The sequence below is a fragment of the Erpetoichthys calabaricus genome, chromosome 3 (genome assembly GCF_900747795.2).
Source record: "Erpetoichthys calabaricus chromosome 3, fErpCal1.3, whole genome shotgun sequence".
NCBI lineage: Eukaryota > Metazoa > Chordata > Cladistia > Polypteriformes > Polypteridae > Erpetoichthys > Erpetoichthys calabaricus.
The window spans coordinates 236,083,196-236,109,629 of record NC_041396.2 but is presented as its reverse complement, the minus strand read 5'-3'; the positions used below and the strand labels follow the sequence as shown (position 1 = coordinate 236,109,629).

The 26,434-nt window shown below is 37.4% G+C and overlaps 1 protein-coding gene across 1 annotated transcript; it reads left to right on the top strand.

Moving 5' to 3' along the window:
• The first annotated feature begins 1,516 nt into the window (after positions 1-1,516).
• LOC127526944 (trace amine-associated receptor 9-like) lies at positions 1,517-3,198 on the top strand. Its single transcript, XM_051924185.1, has one exon. The coding sequence runs from the start codon at positions 1,541-1,543 to the stop codon at positions 2,555-2,557; it is 1,017 nt and encodes a 338-aa protein (XP_051780145.1). The 5' UTR covers positions 1,517-1,540; the 3' UTR covers positions 2,558-3,198.
• Positions 3,199-26,434: the final 23,236 nt, after the last annotated feature.

Here is a 26,434-nt window from a genome sequence, read left to right as displayed (position 1 = left end):
GGATAAAACCATCCTATACAGCTGGCATGGCACCACTCAGTGATGTTTGAAATACACAATTGGTCAGCAAGATCACATTGAAAAGCTCCTGTGGGCTAAAAACCTGAGGGGTGACAGAATTTGCAAAGGAGCAGGTAGAGTACAATTTCTCAAAATCTGTCTTTGTAAAGCCGGCACCAGTTCAGCGCACAGCTCCAGGAGGATAGAAATCGACTTAAAGGCCATCTCTAAATAAGCGCTCTTCTCTAATTCTTCCATTTGCAATGTCTTCTAACAATGCTAAAGCAGCTATGGTAATCGGAATAGTTTAGCCACTCCATGCACCATTATATTGATACAGAATGAATACATCAAGTAAATTAAATTTGTAAATTATATGCAATTAATTTCAGTGCATTTGATAAATCCCGTGTCATTGATGTAAATCTGAAAAAAGGGTGAGCACACAGAAACAATAGCACTACCTTAACACTGGGTGCCACCAGTTTGCAAAACCAAACAGAAACGTGTGATTGTAAGGTGAGGGGCTGCCGTGAAAATGTGTGTGGCTTTATGCCAAGTTTAGTTTGTATACATCTCAAACTGTGCATTGGCATATGCAACATTTTTGTGTGAACGCAGCATTTATGTAAATGAGGCCCCTTATCTGTACATAAAATGTTTATACAGGTTGCCCAAAGAGTGATGTGGGACTTGATTTTTCAGCCTATGTTAACTATTTACTCCAAATTGACACAGCCACCACTTTACAGAAGGGGGAGGCAACAAGGACTGAAATTCCATCTTTAAAGCTGATTTCAGATTAGGGTACAACCTTTGATATCAAGCCACTATTCTTTGAGGATACAAAAAATGATCATAATTATGTTTCTAGATGGTTGGGGGACTTGCTCGTAACAGCAGTTGGTATTCTTGTTAGGGATATCTCTATGTCAGATGATTAAACTATACTTAATGCAACCTCCTTTTAAACTGAGACATAGGATGAACCTGGTGACTTTTATGATGATGTTAAAAACTTAGATTAGTTAGTTTTTCTGAAGAGGAAAACCTGAATATTTGTAAGGGAAAAATTCCCCCTGATGATTAACAAAGTATATCAAATGAAATAAAACAAAATACTGTATAAATCTGTAAAGTACTTGAAACTATGCCTGTCTGATTAACTGTCATTCTGAATCATTGGAGACAGACCTTTAGATAATATCAAGAGATAGAGGTGTTTTATGATGTGGGTCTATGTATACCATATTTCCCACACAAACCCACTGAGAGAATTTCTGTGTTGTATAATAACATATGTATCTCAAGTGGGCAATTAGACACAACACATATATTTTGCACATCATGTATTTCCCTTGAGTGAGTAATTAGACACCACACACATATTTTTCTCATCTGCCACAAGAGAATTATGGTAAGATGAAGGAAAACGTAGTAGTTTTACACCTTTGCTTTCTTATAAATTCTTCTGCACCTTTTAACAGGTTACCTTAAATCAAAAAGCAGAAGTGAATGAAAATATATTATATTTAAAGAAATGGATTTTGTGGACATCCATCAAAGTCATTGTTATCCTGATAATAATGCATCATGCTTAAAAACAATCAGAAAGAAGGAAATTTATTTATTTTTTTATGTTTTTGCAGCAGTTGTGATTGTACTCACTGTGTTTGGAAACCTCTTGGTGATCATTTCGGTCTCACATTTCAAGCAGCTTCACACACCAACGAATCTACTTGTTCTTTCACTGGCTGTGGTGGATTTTCTAATTGGTTTGTTTGTGATTCCTTTTGAGTTTTCTGAAGCAATAGAAGAGTGTTGGTATTTTGGGGAAACAATTTGCCCTTTTTATATAAACTACAGTTCAATTTTAGTTTTAGTATCTGTTCTAAATTTGATGACCATCTCTGTTGATCGCTACATTGCTGTGTGTCATCCATTCTTTTACAGCACTGAAATAACAAATGCAAGAATGGGCTTTTGTATTATACTCATCTGGCTTGTAGCACTGGTTTACACAGTGATATTTATCTATTTCACTGGTGGAGAGATAGTAGCAGATAATTGTGTGGGAATGTGCAGACTTTTTCATTATCAAGAATGGTGGATTGTACATTTTATTGCTAACTTTGCCTTGCCCGTTTCAGTCATGATATTTTTATATGGTGTAATATTTCTAGTGGTAAGGAGTCATGCAAGAGCCATCAGGTCAGTAGTACAAAATGTGGCAGAGGCAGAAAGCAAAAAAAGAACTTTGTCCAAATCATCAGAGAGAAAAGCTGCTAAAACATTAGGTATAGTAGTGGTCGTCTTTATTATATTTGTGTCGCCGTCTTATCTACTGAATTTCCTTGCGTTGAGTTTGTCAGCTTCAAACAAGTTACTTACGGAATTGAGTGATTCGTTTTTTTTGTTAAGCAATATGAACTCTGGTGTGAATCCATACATATATGCATTCTTTTACTCCTGGTTCAGACAAGCTGTGAAAATGATTCTGACATTTAAAATAACTTCTCCAGCATCTTCACTTTCTAATTTTTTCACAGAAAAATAACATTTATATGGAAGAGAATGAATTCAAATATTTAGGCTAATATTTGGAAGCACGTTTGGTAATTATTTAAAGCTCTAATTGTCCATCTTGTAAAGAAAACTGATGGTTTGAAAGATGCTGCCTGAGATATTTTCTCATACATGGTCAAATTGATATTATTTTGCAAAGAATTTTTGATTTTCTTAACATTCCACTGAGAATGCATGAAATATATCAAAGACAATAATATGATGATAAAACACAAAAACTGGTTCTTCAGTTTGTAAGTTACTGAAATAAGAACCTCAAAATTAACTCCTAGTAAAATGAAAATATACTTTCTGAGCTATTAAACAATATTATAATGGAAACGCTAATGTAATAAAAATATGTAAAATATCTGATAATACGAAGGGACAATTGTGCATTTAAGTTAAAGTTAAATTATAGTTTCCTACTTTGTTATGCATAGTACTCTAAACAGTCATTAGAGTGTAATTGACTTATACCAGACTAGATTTATCATACATACACTATGATTATGAGAGATGGTAGCAATAACTTTATTCATAAAAGCAGGCACAAAGGCTTTAGCTAGATCACAGTGCGATAAGAAAAACAACATCTCAAATATTGTTCCAGTTGTGTCTATAAATAAATTTTATCGAGTGTCTGATATTGATGTCTGTATTTCTTATTTCAAATGACAATTAAAAATAACACAACATATCGCAATTAGTCAATGCGCATAATTAGAGAACTAATATATTTCATTATGTGTTTCTGTTAATGTTTTTCATCACATATATTACAGACCTTTGCACCCCAGTTTTGTGAAGTGCTACCTGTCTAGCAGAATGTAACTTTCTATAAAAATAGAGAGCAAAGTAATGAAAATTAAAGAAAGAAAAATGCAAAATGTTTGTCTGTATAGTAGCATCTAACTGGTACATGCTATATTTTCTGATATGTTTACTGTGAGTGTTTTAATCTTTTAGGTGATGTAAGACATAAAGTATATATACAGTAAATAAATGTTTTATTTCTTTCTTTGTTGGAACTCATGACATTATGTGTTTTGTGATTACTGCTTAAAGAAACTGAAACATCTTTAAAAATGCCTTGTATTTCACTGTGCAGTTCCCTTTTTGAAAACAGGGTTCAGTATTTCTGTACTACTTTAGCTAATGAACAGTTTTCTTAAACATTCTCTCTTTTTTATTCTATTAATTTGCTGAGTGGTAACTTTTATGAAAGTGGCTTTAATGGGTTTTTTTTTTGCTGAAATTGTAATCTTAAATGTTATCCAGACCTAAATAAAACAATAACACAATAAGTAGCTTTCTGCATTTAAAATGTTTTCTCCTTTAAATGGGAAGCATTAGAAATAAAATGCAGAAACTATAGACAATAGTATTCACTTGGGACTTTGATATTGTCAGAATTACAATGCCATGGCTAAGCGAGAGTAACTAGACAGGAATATAAAATTATTGGCTAAGCATGAAAGATAGACAAGAAAGGAAAGCAAGAGGTGTGGCACTATATGTGAAAAACAATATTCAGGCTCATATGTTCAAAATGGAAGAAATGAACATGTCAGGATCACAGTGGGTTAATCTAGTAAGGAAGAAAGCCATCAATTTGGATATTGGAGTTGCTACAGGTCGCTAGATTCAGATATTTTGGGAAAAAGCATATTATTTAATCAAACAAAACATATACACAAAAAAGAGGACGTAATGAATATGGGTGATTTTAACCATTTTAACCATTTCAACCTAGGCATCAATGGGTTGGAGAGGCATATAAGAGGTACAGGCAGGCAGTGTGCTGTAGTGTTTAAGGCTTTTGACTTCAAACCATGAGGTGGTAGGTTCAAATCTCGTTCCTGACACTGTGTGATCATGAGCAAATGTAACCAATTGTATCATACATGTTGTAGTTGCCTTGGATAAAGGTGTCAGCCAAATAAGTAAATGTAACATAAATGCATATGAGTAGGTTTGTTGAAGATTGTTTAAACTAGGGAATGGGGGGCAAGGAGTTTAGAATTGTACACAGAAGAACAAACAATGGTGTAAAAACAAATATGCATAGTCATGTAAATTCTAGCCTAAAGGTTAAGTGCAAAAGTAAAATAAATAATACATTAAAAACAACTTGCCTTAATGCAAGAAGTATGAAAAATAAAATAAGTGTTCAAATACCATAATATTATACAACTCCCTGTGTTTGGAAGAGAACAAATGCAAAACAGTTAAGTATATCTTTGGTTGGGCAAATTTTGATCAGATGTGCAAAGATTAATAATTAACCTTTTAAGTGTCCATATAAAAAGGAATTAGGAGTTGTAGTGGACTTCTCACTATTAACTTCCGGACACGTGTTCAGAAGCCATTAAAAGACTGACAGAATGTTAGGTTATATAGCACAATATGTAGAGTACAAGTCCAAGGATGTTATGCTCAAGCTTTTTAACACACTGGTCAGACCTCACCTGAAATACTGTGTGTAGTTTTCGTCTCCAGGCTACAAAAAAGACATAGCAGCTCTGGAAGAAATCAAGAGAAGAGCGACTAGGCTGATTCCAGGGCTGCAGGAGATAAGTTATGATTAAAGATTATAGGAGCTGAACCATTTCAGTTTAAGCAAAAGAAGTTTGACATGCTTAAAGTGTTATACAGAGAATGTTGCCTAGGGTGTCAGGCATTTTTTTAAACAATACTGACCTTCAAGCACTTGTATTTAATACAGCTGTGCAATTGTTTTATATTATTTTCACGTATTAGTGATGCTTGCTCTTAAACTCTGACAAGCTAAATGTTATCTTTCAAATCCCAGGATGCATTCAGCTTCTGTACGTTTCTTTGTTTCCTTCTGGTGCATGTTTGTAGTTTAATTTTTGTTTCCATGGGTGCCGACTTGTCATAAATGAGGTGTTAGTGTTACAACAAAGATAATAATCCAAAAATAAACAATAAAATAATCATAATAATCCTTAAACTAGCATAGATGTGGTAAAGTAAAACTAAGCTATCAAAAAGGCAACAGGATTGCAGCTCTTCAACTCATTGCTGAATTCTGATTTGAATCAAATTTTAATCATCTCCCAAATGGACTTACATTAAAACTTGTGTTAAAACATGGCAAATATTGTTCTTTGTTGTTCACCACCATCTATGAGATTTGGTCCTGGCATGCTGAACAAGTTCTCTCAATGAAAAAAACTCTCTTGAGTTCCGACACTGATTGTATAGTTGTATTCAATTATTTGCATATGTGAAGGTACAGTAAATAGGAACTATGAGTAAATTGTTAAAGACAGTATACTTTGATTTAATTGGATTTTGTTATTAAATTAACTTTGTTGATTTGCATCAATGTTATTGAAATATTTTTGCTAGGGAGCTGTTATGATACAATTATAACTAGGCTGGTCACCATTGTTGTAAGGTACCGGTTTAGTTTAAAGAGAGACTGGCAAAATTGTTAAAAGACATTAAGTGGTGATTTGATTATATGAAACAAACATTTATGTTCTAGAGAAACATTAAATAAACATGAATAATAAAACAATACAGACACACATAATATATACAAAGATAAAGCCTGCTAATATGGCCTTCTTCCTATGTGTTTTCTGAAATGTCACCCCTCATGAGCATATTTTTCTGAAACTCTTTTTTAAACAGACATTACAATAAGTAATCAAATGTCACCCTTGACATTCTAAAATTGTAAATTATGTGTTTTTATCCAAACCCTTCGTATTTTGTTCCCTCTAGTCTTTGATGCTCTCTCTCATGTTTCCAGATTTCTTTGTACAGTCTAGCAGTGATGATTCCACCCAAAGCAAAAGGGGTGATGTGGCAACATTTACAGCTTCACATAGGGAAGCAAAAATGCTAGAGCCAGCCCTGAATGGCACCCAAATAATTATGATTTAGAGGAATAATGGACACTAAAGACATCAAAAAAGCATTTGAAATGTCAAAGAAGAAACTGAAAAAAAATTGCTAATGAATCCAAAATAAACAGCTAACAGTTTTTTTAAACATTATTCTAGTAAAAAAGATGATTAAAGACAATATAAGAACCCTCAGGGACAGAAAAAGGAGAAATTTGCCTAAACCGCTTAATACGTTGAACACTGAAATAACCCCTGGACTGACAAAATTTTACAAACTGTATTGAAAGAAATAAAAGATGTTATTTATAAACCTTAGTTAGGTACATTTTGAGCAGTCACTTAAGAAAGGAAAAGTATTGGAGGACTGGAAAGTTGTCTTTCAGTCTTCAAGACGGGTGAAAAAATGGATCTGGGTAATTACAGACCAATGAGTTTTAACTTCTGTACCAAATAACATTCATGCAACATTATATTAACTTTATTAAGAAATGAAAAGTATATATATGAAAAGTATTCCATATGAAAATGATAGATTAAAAAACAGCCAGCACAGGTTTATGTGTGGAAGATTATGTGAGATGATGCTCTGCACTTTCATTCTGGATTTAGGATGAGAAACTCCTAACAGCCAGAACTTATCCTTCATAAGGTTATCAGATTATAGTGACATCAATACCATACTACATTAACTGGTTTTGTCTTTAAAATAACAATTAATAGTTCTCAGAATCAAAGTAGTAGTACTTATGGTTGAGATGAGCTTTCCTTTTTTCCTTTCTTAGTTGGTTTTCTCCATACATGGGAAGAATATTCTGTATGCTTTCTTTCTTTGTTCAGGACCTTGTCTCTTTTTTCACATTTGGCCGCACCTACTGGTTGTGGGAGGTACTGCAGTTTCTCATCAAGGGATTTACTTAAACAGTGTTGTTTTTCCACATTTATAAATGTTTGTGCCTAAGATTTCTCAACCACTGATCTGCCTGGGTATGAATATAGATGCCTGTAATCTGACTTGTGCCAGGGTTACAAAGCATGGGACATCAACCAAGCATGTACACCCCTTCATGGCAACGGTACTCCCTGATGGCAGTGACCTCTTTCAAAAATATTAGTTCACCACACCGCACTGCAACAATTGCTTAGGAATAGTATGAAGAACATGCCAGAGTTCAGGTTGTTGATGTGGCCTCCAAATTCAGCAGATTTCAATCTGATTGAGCATCTGTGAGATGTGCTGGAATATACTTAGTGGCCTTACCTGGCAAGTTACAGGACTTAAAGGAACTGCGCTAAGGTCTTGGTGCCAGATTCTACAGGACACTTTCAGAGGTCTTATAGAGTCCATGCCTTGATGGGTCAGAGCTGTTCTAGCAGCATGCGGGGGACCTACACAATATTGTTATTTTAATATTGTAGCTGATTAGTGTATGATTGGATTAAATGAGAAAAACATCTCAAAAATTGGGGCTGGCCAAAAGTGGGTGCCCTTGATCCAGTTCAGTAGAAATTCCTAGGGGGCTACAATAGAAAAGGAGGGGAATGACACAGATAAAGTAATGTATGATAGATGAAAAAGTGTGTGGGTAAGAGGAAAAGAGAGAAAAAGAAAAAGTTAGAAGAGCAACAAATGCGTAAAAGCATGTCACAAAATGAAAGACAATTTAAATAAGTTGATAACATTGTCTCAGGTACAAAGATATTCAATCAATACAAAACCTTTGGATTCGGACTGCCATAGACCTCTACCTTTCAAAACTGAATGGATTGAGTGAAAAAAATTACCCAACTCTGTGATAAGTACACTTCCCTCATACACACTACCTTGAACTACTTCTTGCTGCAATGGAGGTTGATGCTGCTCAAGCATAAGAAATCATTACAAAAATATAAGTTAATGACTTCCTTGATTATGGTTGGTTGCAGGGACTTTTCAAGGTCATCCTTGCCAGAGAGACAGAGGTAGGGGACATCTGAGAAGCAACTTCCAATGTGGAAGGATTGAAAACCGTGGTGTAGGTTTAATCATGCTGGCTATGGGCACTGGCATCACTATTGCCCTCAAAACTAGCAAAATGAGCAGGGTGATAATGAATGGACAGGAAGTACACTGACTGTAGGCAGAACCGCAATATTCTAGCCAGCCACGAGTTGCTTTTTCTAGAAATCTGATACAAAATAACCCCAGTGGTGCAGCTCCAAGTCACAGGCAAGAACACATCATTTTGTGGCCACCTGATCTCCTGAGAATTTCTTAATTTCCTAGTGTGACAAATTCTGGGAGGTCTGCAAGGATAGTAGGTGTAGAAGAACAGCCCATGCAAGTTCCTTATAATTCATTCATGCAACATTCACTTGCTTTCTCTTGGTAAGATCTCACTTGAACGTTACTTCATAATCTTGACAAGAACATCATTGAATTTTCTAGGATGCAATTTATTTTTTTTTAACTAAGAGTGCAGCTAACATACAGACTCACTACCCTGCAGAAGCCATTTACTGAAATCCCTTTGTGCCACATGTCACATTTACTTTTTACTCTGAGGCTAGGGATCTGCACTGGCAATCGGAAAGTTGTCGGTTCAAATCCTGTAAAATGCCAAAAGGGACTCTGCCTTGTTGGGCCCTTGAGCAAGACCCTTAACCTGCAATTGCTAAGCGCTTTGAGTAATGAGAAAAGCGCTATATAAATGCAAAGAATTATTATTATTGTTACTTTAGCATCTGGTACATCTGCTAAAGAGATGAATCTAATGAAATCATGTACCTGGGTAAGTTCATTCAATATAACTGCATTCATGGCCTGAAAGTTTTCATCCACCTTAATATGAATATATGCTAAACTTTATCCTCTTCTAAAAAATTTCAGATTGATAACCCGCTTTTTTTGGGGGGGGGGTTATTGAATTTATTAAAAACACATAACATTCCATACAGCTAAACCTGACAAAACTATATTTCAAATCAACCCCCACCCATGAGAAACACAGAAAGGCCAACAGCCAGAGAAAAACCATTCAGAGTAGTAGAGGAAGGAGTCTTTTCCCTCAGTCTTCTTCTTCTTTCGGCTGTTCCTGTTAGGGGTTGACACAGCGGATCATCTTCTTCCATATCTTTCTGTCCTCTGCATCTTGTTCTGTTACACCCATCACCTGCATGTCCTCTCTCACCACATCCACAAACCTTCGCTTAGGCCTTCCTCTTTTCCTCTTACCTGGCAGCTCTATCCTTAGCATCCTTCTCCCAATATACTCAGCATCTCTCCTCTGCACATTTCCAAATCAACGCAATCTTGCCTCTCTGACTTTGTCTCCCAACAGTCCAACTTGAGCTGACCCTCTAATGTAGTCATTTCTAATCCTATCCATCCTCGTTACATCCAGTGCAAATCTTGGCATCTTTAACTCTGCCATCTCCAGCTCTGTCTCCTGCTTTCTGGTCAGAGCCACCGTCTCCAACCCATATAACATAGCTGGTCTCACTACTGTCCTGTAGACCTTCCCTTTCACTCTTGCTGATACCCGTCTGTCACAAATTTCTCCTGACACTCTTCTCCATCCATTCCACCCTGCCTGCACTCTCTTTTTCACCTCTTCCACAATCCCCATTACTCTGTACTGTTGATTCCAAGTATTTAAACTCATCCACCTTCGCCAACTCTACTCCCTGCATCCTCACCATTCCACTGACCTCCCTCTCATTTACACACATTTATTCTGTCTTGTTCCTACTGACCTTCATTCCTCTCATCTCTAGAGCATATCTCCACCTCTCCAGAGTCTCCTCAACCTGCTCCCTACTATCACTACAGATCACAATGTCATCAGCAAACATCATAGTCCACGGGGACTCCTGTCTAATCTTGTCTGTCAACCTGTCCATCACCATTGCATATAAGAAAGGGCTCAGAGCCGATCCCTGATGTAATTCCACCTCCAACTTGAATGCATCCATCACTCCTACCACAGACCTCACCACAGTCACACTTTCCTCGTACATATCCTGTACAACTCTTACGTACTTCTCTGCCACTCCTGACTTCCTCATACAATACCACAGCTCCCCTCGTGGCACCCTGTCATATGCTTTCTCCAGGTCCACAAAAACGCAATGCAACTCCTTCTGGCCTTCTCTAAACTTCTCCATCAACATGCTCAGAGCAAACATTGCATCTGTGGTGCTCTTTCTTGGCATGAAACCATACTGCTGCTCACTAATCATCACCTCACTTCTTAACCTAGCTTCTACTACTCTTTCCCATAACTTGATGCTGTGGCTCATCAATTTTATTCCCCTGTAGTTACTGCAGTCCTGCACATCCCCCTTATTCTTCAATATCGGCACCAGTACAGTTCTTCTCCACTCCTCAGGCATCCTCTCACTTTCCAAGATTCCATTAATCAATCTGGTTAAAAACTCCACTGCCATCTCTCCTAAGCACCTCCATGCTTCCATAGGTATGTCATCTGGACCAACGGCCTTTCCATTCTTCATCCTCTTCATAGCTGTCCTTATTTCCTCCTTCCTAATACGTTGCACGTCCTGATTCACTATCTCCACATCATCCAACCTCTTCTCTCTCTCGTTCTCTTCATTCATCAGCCTTTCAAAGTTGTGAGTACGTTTCCATCTTTATCCTTTATCACCCTAACCTGCTGCACATCTTACCCAGCTCGTTCTCTCTGTCTAGCCAATTGGTACGTGTCCTTTTCTCCCTCCTTAGTGTCCAACCTCTCATATAACTCGTCATATGCTTTTTCTTTAGCTTTCGCCACCTCTCTCTTCACCTTGCGCCTTAAGTCCTTGTACTCTTGTCTACTTTCTGCATCTCTCTGACTATCCCACTTCTTCTTTGCCATCCTCTTCCTCTGTATACTCTCCTGTATTTCCTCATTCCACCACCAGTTTTCCTTTACCTCCTTCCTCTTTCCAGATGTCACACCAAGCACCCTTCTTGCTGTCACCCTTACTACATCTGCTGTAGTTTCCCAGCTGTCTGGTAACTCTTCACTGCCACCCAGTGCCTGTCTCACCTCCTCCCTAAACTCAACCTTTTCCCTCAATATAAATGCTTATTCTAAAATATTATTGATTAGTTCCTGCCAGGTTTTAAAAAAGTTTTGAACAGATCCTCTAAGTGAGAATTTGATTTTTTTCCAATTTCAAGTAGTATAGAACATCAGTTACCCACTGACTTAAGAGCTGTGGGGTAGAATTCTTCCAGTTGAGCAAGATAAGTCTACATGCTAGTAGTGCAGTAAAGGAAATTATTTTTTTGTTCTTCGCCACTTTAAGTGGAATTACACCAAACATAGATGTTAATGGGTTAGAAGTGATTGTGACACCAAAGTTGTCTGATAGGCATGCAAAGATCCATCCATCCATCCATTTTCCAACCCGCTGAATCCGAACACAGGGTCACGGGGGTCTGCTGGAGCCAATCCCAGCCAACACAGGGCACAAGGCAGGGAACCAATCCCGGGCAGGGTGCCAACCCACCGCAGGCATGCAAAGATTTTTATCCAAAATGTTTTTAATTTGGTGCACACCCAGAACATGTGGCCCAGTGAGGCTGCAGCTAGATTGCAACGTTCACAGGTTGAATTTTGCCCTGGAAACATTTTGGACAATTTTAAATGAGATAAATCCACTCGATAAAAGGTTTCAAGTTGAGTGACTGAATCATTTGCACATATGGAGCTCGAGTATATTCTGTGCATGGCTGCCCTCCACTTCTTTTCTGAAATATTAAGTGACAGATCCTTTCTCTAATGTACTCTGGGGTCTTTGAAAGGGACAGACTTTAAAATATTTTTATAAATTGCAGAGATGCCATCTGAGTCTTCAAGGCTGATCAATAATTCTTCTGGAACAGAATAAGGATGAAGGAGAGGAAAATTAGGTAGGTTCTGTTTAACAAAGTTTCTAGCTTGAAAGTAGTGGAGGAATTGTTTTGATGAGAAGTTGCATTTGAAGCGTAATTGTTTGTAGGATGCAAAGACATTATCTATGTACACTAAGTCTCTAAGTGTTTTAATCCGGCACATTTTCCAAACATTGAACAGTTTATATGTTTGAGAAGGTGGAAAAAGGTGGTTGTTATGTAAAGGTGCAACTAATAGAAGCATTTCTGTTTTAAAGTGTTTCCTACATTGGTTCCATATTCTGAGAATGAAGGGTAATTGGAATTTTAGTGTAATGACGGTAGTTTATATGAACTGGGGCACACAGCAGGAAATATAAAGATTACTCTATTGTAGGACAGGCTTGTGGATACTCATCACTTTCTGTTGATGTCCAGGGGCCTAATGTATAAACAGTGCGTATGCCCATTTCCACGCTCACTTAGCGATGTATAAAAACTGAACTTGGCGTAATACCACACGCATTCACATGCCAGCTCAATGCATCGCGTACACATGTTTTTGGCTGGGTTTTGCAAATTGGCGGCACCCAGCGTCAAAGCAGTGCTACTGGTCCTGTGTGGTTTCCCTTTATTTTTTAGATTCACATTCCTGTCGCGGTTTCATCAAATACACTGAAATTAAGTGCATATCATTTATTAGTTTAAGGCATATGATTGTAATTAACCTGTTGCAATATAATGGTCTACGGAATGGCAAAACTATTCCAAATACCATAGCTGCTTCAGCATTATTACTCTCAGTGCACCACTCAGAGTATTGTAACCCATTGTATCTGAGTGTGGAATCACAGCTGTACAGCAGCTGATTGAAAAGAGGATTATCGGGATATAGCATCTAGCACACACTGCCTCAGCCATGCAAACAGTCTATTTGAACATCTCCCATTTGGCAAACGCTTCAGAACCTTTCCTGTTGGGACCTGGCAGTTAAGAAGTAGTTTCATCTCAAGAGCTATAAACGCACTCAATCAGTCCAACAAGTGCTTCCGGTAGAACTGTTTGTACTTACAAGTACAATAACCTTTAAACTTAAAATTGCACCACTGATGTAATTTTGCACAACCTGAGCCATTTATGCTTACATATTGTAGTACTAAGGTGTTGTACCAATAAAAGGTGTCATTTTACTTGGCTTTTCTTTGCTTACATATTGTATATTTTTCATTGTTTTTTTTATCATATTATTATTATTATTATTGTTGTTGTTGTTATTTTATCATTTTATAGGAAAAAAAGTTTATGGAGGATCTGCATATTAAATCTCATTGTACCATAAAATAATAAAGGAATTCAATTCAATTTAATAGAACAAAGAGTGTATTTACATATGATGACGACTTGCTTCTAAGTCAATTTAGATTTCCAAGTGCTGTCTTCTTGGAGCTCTTGATATCATTTTTAAGATGAAATGCAGTAAAGTATGTATATTACATTATACAGATAAATTTTAACTACATTTAAATAATCGGTTACTTGGAGAAAGAGAAGTAAGGACAGGAATTGGGAGTTAGTACGTTTGAAAGAGACAGTACTGCTGCAATAAATTATTTCATCAAGGGTCATGCACGGCACAGCCAGCATCTTGCGGAAGGCAGGAACAATCTCTGGATGGGGTACCAGCTCATCGCTAACACTGAGCCACTGTGCCCTCATGTTTAATACATTTAATTTTTAATTCCTATTATCATGAAAATGATATCAAGTATACATCTTAGTATTTAAATTGTTCTGAGAGCTGTAATATCAAGAATGTAATGTATTCAGTGTCCTGTTGGCATAAGAGAAAGCCAGTGTAAGAAGCATGTTGTGATTCACAAACATAGAGCACATAGAAGAACACACTGAATATGAAACATTTAACATGCTACATTAGTTGCGATGGGATCTGAGAAACTCTAGTAAATTAAAAATTAAACATTGAAAGTTTGGTAGTGCCATGCCCCCTTCTGCTTTAGGTCATTGTAGAGGCACCCTTTGGACTCGTGGAATTCCAAATAAATGAAGTCATGTTTGAGTCCAATTTCTTAAAAAATGATTTGTTAATGTATATGGGGATGCTTTAAAATAGGAAGAGCAGATTGGGAAGGTTGGTCATCTTAACAATGTTGACTCTCCCTGCTAATGTAAGGTGGAGGGTAGAGCATCTAGTCACATCTTGTTTAATTTTTTCCATGCAGACAACAACATTGAGTTGAAAAAGAACTTTATATTTACTTGTAATATTTACCACTAGATATTTAAACTGATTTGCTAAGATAAATGAGAAGGTATGATATTATATGCTAGAGAATGCACAAAATTTTGTGGGACCAATATATAAAGTACCATATCATCTGCATATAATTATTTTTTCTGTTTAAGTCTTCTCTGAGAATTCCCTTTATCTCTGATGTGTTTCGAAAGTATACCGCCAACTGGCAATTGCAAAGAGCAAAGGTGACAAGGGGCATCCTTCTCAAGTATTACGTTTTAGTTTGAAGTTATTCAAAATAATGTTATAAATATGAACTGAGGCTTCTGGACTAGTATAAATTTGTTCAATGTGGTGAATAGGTAGCCCCATTCAACTATATCAGATGCTTTTTCTACATCTAAAAATAATAGGATTTCTGGGGTGTTATATATAATAGGGGAATATATTATATTAAACAAACATTGAAGGTTAGAAGTTAAGTGTCTGCCTTTAATTAATCCTGTTTCATCTTTTATTGGCTAACTAAAAAGATTACAATATGCAAGCTTTCGAGGCAACTCAGGCCCCTTCTTGATTACATCTTGCCTGAAGAAGGGGCCTGAGTTGCCTCGAGAGCTTGCATATTGTAATCTTTTTAGTTAGCCAATAAAAGGTGTCATTTTGCTTGGCTTTTCTCTACATTCATAATGGCTAACATGGTACAACACCCTAGTACTACTGTTTCATCTTGAGATATTACAGAAGCAAGCACTTTCTCAATCCTGGCTAGAACTTTGGAGTGTATCTTAACATTGCTATTCAGAAGGTATGATTGGTCTGTATGATGCAAATTGCAGTAGGTTCTTGTTCTTCTTAGGATGGTAATTAATGCTTGGCAAAAAGTTTGTTGTAGAATTGTTTGTCTTTAGCATCTATAAACATTGTTAATAATAGTGGGGCTATCTTATTTGAGAATTGTTTATAAAATTCCACTGGGTAGCCATCAGGGCCACCTTCTTTCCCACTTTGAAGTGAGTTTACAGCATCTAGTAATTCTGAAAGTGTCAGAGGTTTATCCAGTTCTGCAGCATTAAAAGTATCTAGTTGTAGTATCTCTAACGAATCAAGAACCTCATTAGATTATGTCTTATCTTCTTTAAACTGAATAGAATATAAAGACTTATAGTACTCTCTCAATGTGTAAGTTATACTTTAATGGTCAATAATTTTATATAAATTTAAATAATTTTACCACCTGGCAGGCCTGGTTAATATCTGGCTGTAGCCAGCGCCCGAGTTTGCCCCAGAACTCGAACGCCTGGGCTCTAGACAGGAGATCGGGGTTGAATTTCCACTGCTGCCATACCCTCGCCTGCTGGCCGGAGGTTACGCCGTAGTGTTTGTAAAACTCGGCCCTCAGGAGGTCATATTGGGCGGCTTCCTCTTCGGGAAGATTGTGATAGGCCCGGTGTGCATGGCCCTTCAGGTACGGAGCCAAGATGGACGCCCACTCCGTCCATGGCCAGTGATTACGAGTTGCCGTCCTCTCAAAGACGGTCAGATATAACTCAAGATCGTCTGCTTCTGTGAGAGGGACGATTGGAGGTGGTGGTGGCTGTGCAAGCTCCGGTTTTACCGCTTCCGCTGCCGCCAGCCGCCTCTTAGTTTCGGTGAACTCCGTCTTGGTGGTGGCCTGGTCCATCTTGACCGCCTGGAGCTCGTTCGCCAAAGTAGTAAGGACTGTGTTCAAGTCCTGCCCTTCCGACATCGTTGGGCTTTATCCTGCCAACTATGCCAACTGTAATAAAAGACACAAGTACTTATAAAGATTTGGGTTGTTAGCCCCGTATACTGTAACAGAAAATTCAAGGTCAACAGTTTCCACAACTCAAAGTCACAGAAGGATAGGTAGATGGACATTTTATAGGGTCGGACCGGAAATTAAACTGTGGGATGCTGGGAAAACCGTGGTGCAGGGTGGGTGGCTGACGTCATCAACTGGGGCCCAAAGGGAAGAAAGGAACCTGAAAGTGCTGCGGCTCTTTGAATCATCCAGGTGGTATTACGGCGGCGGTGCATCATTGTTTCTAAGGAAATAAAGAGAGAGAGGTTAGTATGCTGCTGTTGTCCCCTGGCACAACTTGTTGCGATGCGTGTCGGGTCCTTAAACTGCTCCCCATGCACTTGTGTGTAACAGTGTATATTTTATTTGTTTTTACCCCCCAAAGGGGAGATGGATTATTGTTGAGGTCTGCTCAGTGCGCTAAAATTGGATCCATCTCCCATTGCCACATGCATTGGAATGTACAAGAGAAAGAAATGAGCACTCTAACCAGTAACTGTGTGTCTGTCTTTACAAATTTCTATGCATATGCGCCACATTAAGCACATAAAAACTAATTTAGGTTCAATAGTAAATTATCGTTGATGGTTGTCAAATTTGATAATTGACGTTAATAAATTGTACCCTGAATTTATAACTATATAGTTTTCAGGAAAGGAAGGTTTTATACTTGTAAATGCATGTATTCATGTTGGTCGAGGTCAGGGCTTTCAAACTGTGAGTAATTACAGAGTGTGATTGGAGTCAGCCATGCATCCTAATCTCAGAATTCAAGAAAAAAGAAGAAAAAAACACAGACATAAAAAACAAGATTATTTATTCTCATAATGCAGACTTTTGCATTTGAACCCAAAAGAAAAACAGAACTCAAATCTGCTCCACACAATGAAGATAAGATTGTCAAGCTAAACATTTAACACAGAAATGCCTGAATATTTTACATTGGGTCAACTATCACTTACTTACATTTTTATATTCCATAAAATCATCCATAACTAACAAATATGTTTACAGGTACACTGGGTCAGCTATCACTTAGTTACATTTTTTACTGTGTACAGAATATCTTGGCTGTATTTTTTAGATACAGGCCTTCAAATCAATAAAAAAAAATGTGAGTTCAGCCTAATTAGTTGTGATATGTATTTGGACAAAGACAAATCAAACCACAATGGACCAATATAGCTTCCATACAACACTGGCTTCATCCAAAACAAAAAGGCAGGTTCAAGATTTTCTAGGACTTCCTGTGTCCTATCGAAAGTTCATACCCAGATCTTCCAGAAGGGCTGCATCTTTAATGTGCTTGATAAGAAAGTCTGCCTACCCTACACATGTGGTCTGGAATTCCTCCACAGAAATCACATTTTGTGTCCTAAAGCAGGCTCTGATGTCAGCGCCTTTACTAGTGGCAGATAACTTTTCAGTTCTCTTTCTTTTACAGATGGACAATTTTGAGACTTGCTTGAGGCTGTATTAAGTTAGAATGTCAGTTGTGCTGAACACCCCATATTGTACCTAAGCCAGAAACCGTTGGACTGAGAAACTATGTATGCGATGTTAAAACAAGAGGCCCTTGCTTTTAAATGGACAGTTATGAAGCTAAGATCTGTATTTTTATAGCGCTGTCTCCTTAATGAATACTGTCTAAGGGTGAGTGCAGGTTTAGATCAACCATTTCCATAATTCTGTACTAGTTTTATATACAGTATAATTTGCTGGAGACATTCTAATGCTTTAATCTATAATCAGATCTAACTGAGAAACATATTGACTGTGCAAGAAAATTTCTCTTTACAAAACTATTCCAAACAAAATACAACAGTCACAGTGGTACTCCAGTGATAAGGCTGTGAAACACTGTCTTACATAAATCATTGAAAAATTTACATCATCTATGCATCCAAGCATGTAATTTCTCTAGCTTCATTATGCAATCTCATGAGAATTCTAGAAACCTTTTCTGATGTCACTATAAATGCTTGTTGCTTGTGCTCTTAAGACATTCAATCCTTGTTGTTAACTCAAAGAAGTGGTATAATAATAATGAAAGGGAAATGAATGGATAACAATAATTCTCAGCAGCTTATAAAGCATTGTTTTCCACTGGATAATGCATCTTGCCTAAGAGAAACACGATCACCAGAAGTATATGTGATGTTATATATTTTCTCAACAGTTTCTGTGATGCTTTCAATCTTTGGAAACCTGCTGGTGGTCATTTCTGTCTCGCATTTTAAGCAGCTTCACACACCAAGTAATCTCCTCGTACTTTCACTTGCTGTAACAGATTTTTTGGTGGGCATTAGTTTGATGCCTTTCAGGATAATAAAAATCATTGACAACTGCTGGTATTTTGGAGACAAATTTTGTTATTTAAATTTTGTGATTGACTACATGCTCACCTCTGTTTCTATGAGTAATTTGGTATTTATAGCTATTGATCGCTATATTGCTGTGTGTGATCCTTTACTTTATTCTGCTAAAGTTACAGTTCCTGTTGCACAGTTAAGTATTACAACTAGCTGGTTCTCGTCAATATTCTACACGTGGGTGATTATGTTTTTCAAGGGTTTTTATGTTACTTCGGGGAATGCCAGCATTTGTGTAGGAGAATGTGAAGGATTCTATGCTGAATTTTGGGGTTTGGTGGACTTTATTATAACTTTTCTTATTCCTTGTACTATAATAGTAAGTCTATACTCAAAAATATTTATTGTTGCAAAGAGACATTTGAAGAGAATTAATTTTGCACATCAGCAAAAATATACAAAATATATTCAGCAAAAGAAGGCACCAAAAAAATCTGAAAGAAAAGCTGCAAAAACATTAGGAATTGCAATATCAGTATTTCTCTTTTGCTGGATACCATATTATATATGTGCAATTGTTGATGCTTATACCAACATAGCCATACCTAATATAGTATTTAGTATTTTGACATGGCTAGTTTATTTAAACTCTGGCATGAATCCAATAATTTATGCTTTGTTTTATCCGTGGTTTCAAAAGTCAGTAAAACTCATTGTAACATTAAAAATATTTAATCCTGAATCGTCAGTAATTAGTTTACTTGCAGTAAACCATTAAATCTTTGAGAGTCAAATCGGAAAGAGGATATAAAGAAATTGAAGAAATGATATGAATTATTCTGTGTTATTAGTTTGTAAGTATAAAGAATATTCAGACTTGCAGTCAATGGACTTCAAACTACAGAGTTGTTAATTTAGTGCCCATCCTTATTCTGTGTTTGACCTGGGCAAGTCCCTTAATCTTTTTGTGCTTCAGTTACTATAGCCATGAGCTTGAAACTGAATGATTCTTAATATAATGCAAAAAATGCATACATAAAATAAACCTTTGTTTCTTACAAAAACTATTGTTTTTAAATGTTTTTGTTGCTGGCTTGTTTAATTTTTACTGATATAAATGTTGTGTAATTATTAGCCATTATTTATAAGAAATGGATACATTTCTCTACGTGTCAAATTATATTAATATTTAACAATAAAGTATTGCATGGACTCAGGCAACAGTGTTGTTTGAATTATTGCTCTGTGATATTTCTTGGATCAAAGTTAAATTCTCAAGTGGGCTTTGTTCTCTGTGGAAAGTGTGTGTATACCCTTAGAATTACAAAAGGTAAGCAAAATCTTGCTGTCTCTGCATTTGTGCCTATGTCCATCACTGTGGTGAATTGTCTGTTTTCCACACCAAAGTACTCTTTTTCTTTCTCTTATCTCTTTCGCACTATAGAGTGTTTACTCCATTCTTCTGTTGCCGGTGCACTCAGTGAGCCTATGGCTGTTAGGGGTTTAAATCCTGCATTGGCATGGCTTGAACTATATTTCCTCAAGACATACTGGAGTGTTTTGCCTTGAAGTATAATTAAAGGGTCAGGTCTCCAATGAAGCTACCCCAATAAATCTATTGGAGGGACAGCATAGTGACATGTGTGATCTTCTATAATTGTATGCTATCTAAAAGATAGAAGGTATTGCCATCTCAAGCATTTTTTCCTCTGGGCTGCACCCTATTTGGCAATACTTCCAACTTCTCAGTTTATTGCTCACTAGCATCCTGCTAATTATTCCATGCTAACAAACAAACCATCTCTCTGATTGATGCTCACTGGTGTCCCACCTTATACCCTTTAGGGCTTGAAGCACACATACAGGATGTACCATGCAGAGCAGCTCTTGTTTTACAACACCTTTATTTTCAAGAATTTTCTGATTTTCTTGTATTTCTGTCTCCTGTTGGACATAGCGGTGCTCTGTTTCATTCTACTAGCGCCCATGTTTTAGGGAACCTCCTTTAAGCCTGTCACACTCTCATATGTCAAATGACATATTTCACTGAATTAAGTCAATTTTACTGAATTAAAATTCCCATCTCTCTATTCCAAGGTACCTCATAATTATAGTAAATGGTGCAATTACTAATATAAATATATATTGGAAGTACAATAAATATCATATATTGAAAACACCAAGCATTATAATTAAAGAAACATCACTCTCCTGTTTCAGTTCCCTTAAAACATTTACTTTCTTGACATCTCTTACAATTGTAGGGCATTCCCTGAAAAACACAGTTTTGCTGGACTGGAAGTCAGAGTACCTCTGCACACCAGCATGGATTCTGCTGTGTCTCTTTTTCTCTTTATTTGCCTCTATCTCTCTCTCTGGTGTCATTTTCCTTTAGGCTAATCTTTTTCTGCTAGCTAGCTCTCTACATGTTCCCTCCCATTGATTAAAGGTCTGTGAATCTTCTGCCATGAATTACGTTTAGGTGAATTCATAAGCACAAAGGTTGTTCACATCGGACGTGAAGGCATCTTGTCATGTAGTACAGATATCCTGTATTTACAACAACATTCCCAGAAAGCCTCTCTAAAACATGTCCCCTGATTCAAGAAAAATTAAAATCACTATTACACTCAGTATAAAGAATGCTATAAAGCCCAGTCTCTCCCTCTGTTGGGCAAATGTGACCATGCTGGACCACCTTAAATTCCTTTGCACCTCTCTATCAGTGTCTTTTGTTTTTCAAATGTGTTGATCAGCACAACCAGCAAACAGCCTGCTATTCCATACAACCCCCCACCCCCGACACAGCTGAAATTCTCCCAGCTCGAGTCTTTTTATCTGGCTTTGAGGTGCCTGGAGTTGTATTGGGTAAATAATATATTGTTATTTGGAATTCATACATTTCATGTGTATTCCGCGTCTGCAATGATCTGGGTAAATGTAGGATGATAGGAAATGCCAGCTTGATACTTTGTGATAGCCAAAGTGTGCATATAATTAATGAAAGAAATTTCAATATAATAACTGAAGCTTCAACAATAACTTTTAACGTTTTGGTAACCAAATAACCAAAATGTTGCCATAAGTGGCATAAATGTGCATATAATTAATGAAAGAAACATCAGTATTATAATTGCAGCTTAATTTAAAAGGCATGCCCCTATGAACTCACAAAATGGTGGCACCAGAATGTTTACATATATGCTGTAGGAAAAACAAAAATAATGTTGATGAAATTTTCACCTTTTGAAATATGTTTCTTAATTGCATTTTAAGCTCACCAGAAGATTCCTGGTATTGATAGTTTTACATTATTAACGAAACACAGATTTTCTCCAGAAAACAATTAAAATCATAATGAATTCGTAACACCAGCTGGGGGTGACATGGTTTGGCAGACCATTGCACCACCAAGTATATTACTTTATAATTCATATTTGTTCTCATGATTGTGTGAATGAAAAATGTAAAAATACTGTAGATAACCTCAAAGACGTTATTGTACAGTACAGATGGTATCATCAAGAAAACATTCAGCAGCACAAAAAACCTGTTTGGAATAGGCTAAATGGAATGGATTTGATTTCTCCCACTTGCTTCCACACCAAAGAAATATTAGTCCTACCCGCATCCTGCTTTGTAAAAATGTAAAGGACACTGTTCAGTTGAAAGAAAAAGAGGACTACAAAGGTCAGACACAAATTATTATGGGATAGCTACAGTTTAATTACTGGCTGAATTTACTTTTATTTTCATTTAATCATTTAGTTTCTTGTAAATACTATTTTGTGACTTCTCTTTGTTTCTACTTTATTATATTTGGTGACTATTGTATTGTTGATATATTATATAATTATGTAGTTTCCAGTTTGGTATCTTATGTTCCTAGTGATTTATGTTTTGATGTTTGGGGAAAGAAGCCCTCTGACATTGCAACTAAAGTATTAGCTTCATATTTGGCTGGCAGAATATTATTCTTTGCTTCAGCATTGTGATAAAATCCTTGTTTGGTTCTTTTTTTGGATTTTCTTAATATAAGTTCTTTTTCTTATTGATGTTTGTGGATTTTGATTTGCTTAAGGAATACAATTTTTGGAATTTAGATTGACTTATTGTGTTAGGTTTGCCTTTTTGCTGTTGTTGTTGTAAACATTTTAATTAAGATCCCTGAAATCAGGACCTGAAAGGTCCCTGATATCCTAATATAATCAGAAAACTCAATGGAAACAAGGTATAAGGATTACCATTAAATATTTGCACATAATTCATGATCACCAAATCTTGTTCAATGTACAGTATTTTAAAGAACATATTTCAATTGAGAAACCAACTATGAAACACCATTTTATTACACCAGGAGCAAATGTGAGTGTGTCATCAGACAAGTCATAGATAATAATGAACAACAGAGAACAATATCATGGATGTTTTAACACATTTTAATGTAAATCCATTTGAGAGATGCTAATACTTTGATTTAAATCAGTCTTTCAATGCATTCAAAGCTCAGAGAATGGAGTAAAACTGCTGTCAGAAATAACATTTCACTTGTGTCAATTACGCTTGTGCTTCTGAAGTTTATGCTTGCTTCTGAAAATTACGCTTGCTCTTAAAAAATAAGCTTGCACTCTTAAAAGATACGCTTGCTTCTGAAAATTATGAGTACAATTCTCAAGCGTGAATAAACTGTCAAAAATATGTCATTAGACACATGTGATGAGCTGCCAAGACACAGACAGACGGATACCATCGTACAGTCCACCACACGTTTATTTACACTATAATACAGTCCAATAAAGTGCACAACCCAGTGCTTCTCGCACCAAACTCTCCCAAAGTCCAGGCCTCTTCCTTCAAGCCGCCTCCACTCTCCTGCACTCGACCTTGTCCGCTCCTCACCTGACTCCAGTCCTTCTCTGCAGGGAGGCGGCCCCTTTTATAATTACCCGGATGGGCTCCAGGTGATTCCCGACACTCATAAGACACTCCCCTGTGTGGCGGAAGTGCCGGCTATACTCCCGGAAGCCCTCCGGGTGTTCCCTGTCTTCTTTCCCCCAGCACTTCCTGGTGTGGCAGAAGTGTTGGGGTTCCGGGTCTTTCAGACATGGGGGCACCCCCTGGCGGAGACCACGGGCCCCTACAGGGTTGGGCTTCCAAGCCCTGCACCAGTGGCCCTCAAAGGAACCAGGGCGGCTGCCCCCTTGTGGTCCGGAGGAGGCATGAGCCCTCCTCCTGCCCTCCTGGGCATCCCGGCTGGGCACCACCCCAAGGAAGAAACAATCGATTTTTGTTAGTACACATGTGCCACAAAGGTAGAATGCTGGAGTTACTTTTGACAGCAATCATACTTCATACTTAGCCCCCTTACAGTGGCTCCTTAGATATTTTATTAGCTATTTGTGAACCACAGTTATCTCTGCAATTTCATTCCAAAAAACTACAAAACACTTTCAAAAAAAAGCTGGACACTTAATAGCAAAAAACAAAGAGCAACAGACCTGCATTGTTAATCTCTCCTCATACACACCAAATGAAGCAGAGATGTCGGTACTTACAAAGGGACTCTCATATTGTCCTGCAAAGCCCATTGACAACATCAGACTCTGCAGTGATATGGAAGAATTCTTCAGAAAACTCAGACTAAAAGAATTTTTCCACAAGAAAGAAAACAGTAACACACAGGAACCAACAACAAGCAGTTACAACAACCCCACCAATAAATCCACATGGACACCAGAAGCTGGCAGAAACTCTACCCTGGATAATTATATAGACTGCTTCCGACAGAGAGTGAAAACAGGAATCTTAAACAGGCAACAAAATCGGATAGAAAACATTACTAGGGATGAGCGGAGAGCCATACATTCACTAAGGGAAAATACAGAAATCATTATCAAACCAGCAGACAAAGTGGGTGCTTTAGTCATCATGAACACGTCAGATTACATACAGGAGGCACAAAGACAATTGTCCAATACTATGCATTATCACAAACTGCAAGAAGACCCAACAGATCTCTACAAAAAGGAACTAAAAAAAATAGTAAGTAGCTTTCCTCTTGACATCAGGGATCATGTAAACAGTTTAATTCCTGAGAACCCCAAAATGGGTTACTTCTACATGCTTCCTAAAATCCACAAAGAAGGGAACCCAGGAAGACCTATAATCTCAGGAATTGGCTCCCTTACAGAAAATGTTTCAGGTTGGGTGGAGCAGATCCTTAAACCCCTCACCCGTAACACAACCAGCTACATCCAGGACACCACTGACTTCTTAAAAAAACTGTCTGCTTTAGGCCCCTTACCTGAGGGAACCTTACTGGCCACAATGGATGTTGAGGCACTTTACACTAACATCCCCCATGATGATGGCATATTGGCATGTGAAATGTACCTCAAACAACATGATTTACCCACAAAGTCAGTAATAGAAATGATAAAATTCACTCTGACACATAATCTATTCTCTTTTGGACAGGATTGCTACTTACAACAAATGGGGACTGCAATGGGATGTCGGTTTGCACCTCACTATGCAAATCTTTTTATGGCAAAATTGGAGGAAGATTTCATGTCAATGTGCATCGTAAAACCAATGTTGTATCTCCGTTACATAGATGACATCTTCATAATCTGGACTGCCAGTGAAAAGGACCTCCTCCATTTTCATAATGAATATAATTGTTTTCACCCCAACATAAAGCTGAAGCTGAATTACTCAAAAACAGAAGTCAGCTTCCTTGACACCACCGTTCAACTGAAAGACAACACCCTTGTAACTTCTATTTTTCACAAACCGACAGACAGACGGACCTACCTGAAAAATGATAGCTTCCACCCCAAGCATATAAGGCGCTCCATTATTTTCAGCCAAGCAATACGGTACAATCGTATTTGCTCAGACCCAACAGACCGGGATCAACAACTGCAGGAGCTCAGACAAGATTTCATCAAACAAGGTTACACCCCGAAAACAACAGACACTCAAATAAGAAGAGCTACTGCCATACCCAGAGACAACCTTCTGGAATATAAAAACAAAGACAACAAGGATCGCATCTCCCTTGTTGTCACCTACAACCCACATCTTGAAACACTTCGAAAAATTATAAAAGAACTTCAGCCAATACTAAACAATGACCAAACACTGAAAAATGTATTTTCTGAACCTCCCCTCCTGGCATACAGACAACCACCAAACCTTCAACAATTAATTGTCCGAGGCTCCCTAAGTGAACCAACAGAAAATGGCACATCTCCATGCCTACAGAAAAGATGCAAAACATGCGCCCACATCTATGATACAGACCGTATAGTTATACCACACTGCCGACTCGAACATCGCATCAAGGGATCATTTTCCTGCAGATCATCTAATGTAGTCTACCTAATTTTCTGCATGAAATGTCCTGACACTGCACTCTATGTGGGAGAAACTGGACAAACACTCCGCCAGAGAATGAACTTACACAGGTTCCACATTAAACATGGCAACACAGATGTTCCTGTGGCGGCCCACTTCAACAGCCATGGACACTGTGAGAAGGACTTTAAGGTCACAGTGCTTATGGGCAACTTCAAAACACAGCAAGAGAGAAAAGAATGGGAAGTTAAACTCATGCTAAAATTTAATACTTTACAACATGGATTGAATAAAGACAAGAGTTTTATGGCCAGATATGAGGATTGTTTACATCTCTCAGAATGACAGACAACCTGTCTACAGACCCACATT

What these genes read in the sequence shown, in the direction of transcription:
- LOC127526944 (XM_051924185.1), top strand. Translation starts at nt 1,541, where the DNA reads ATGGATTTTGTGGACATCCATCAAAGTCATTGTTATCCTGATAATAAT.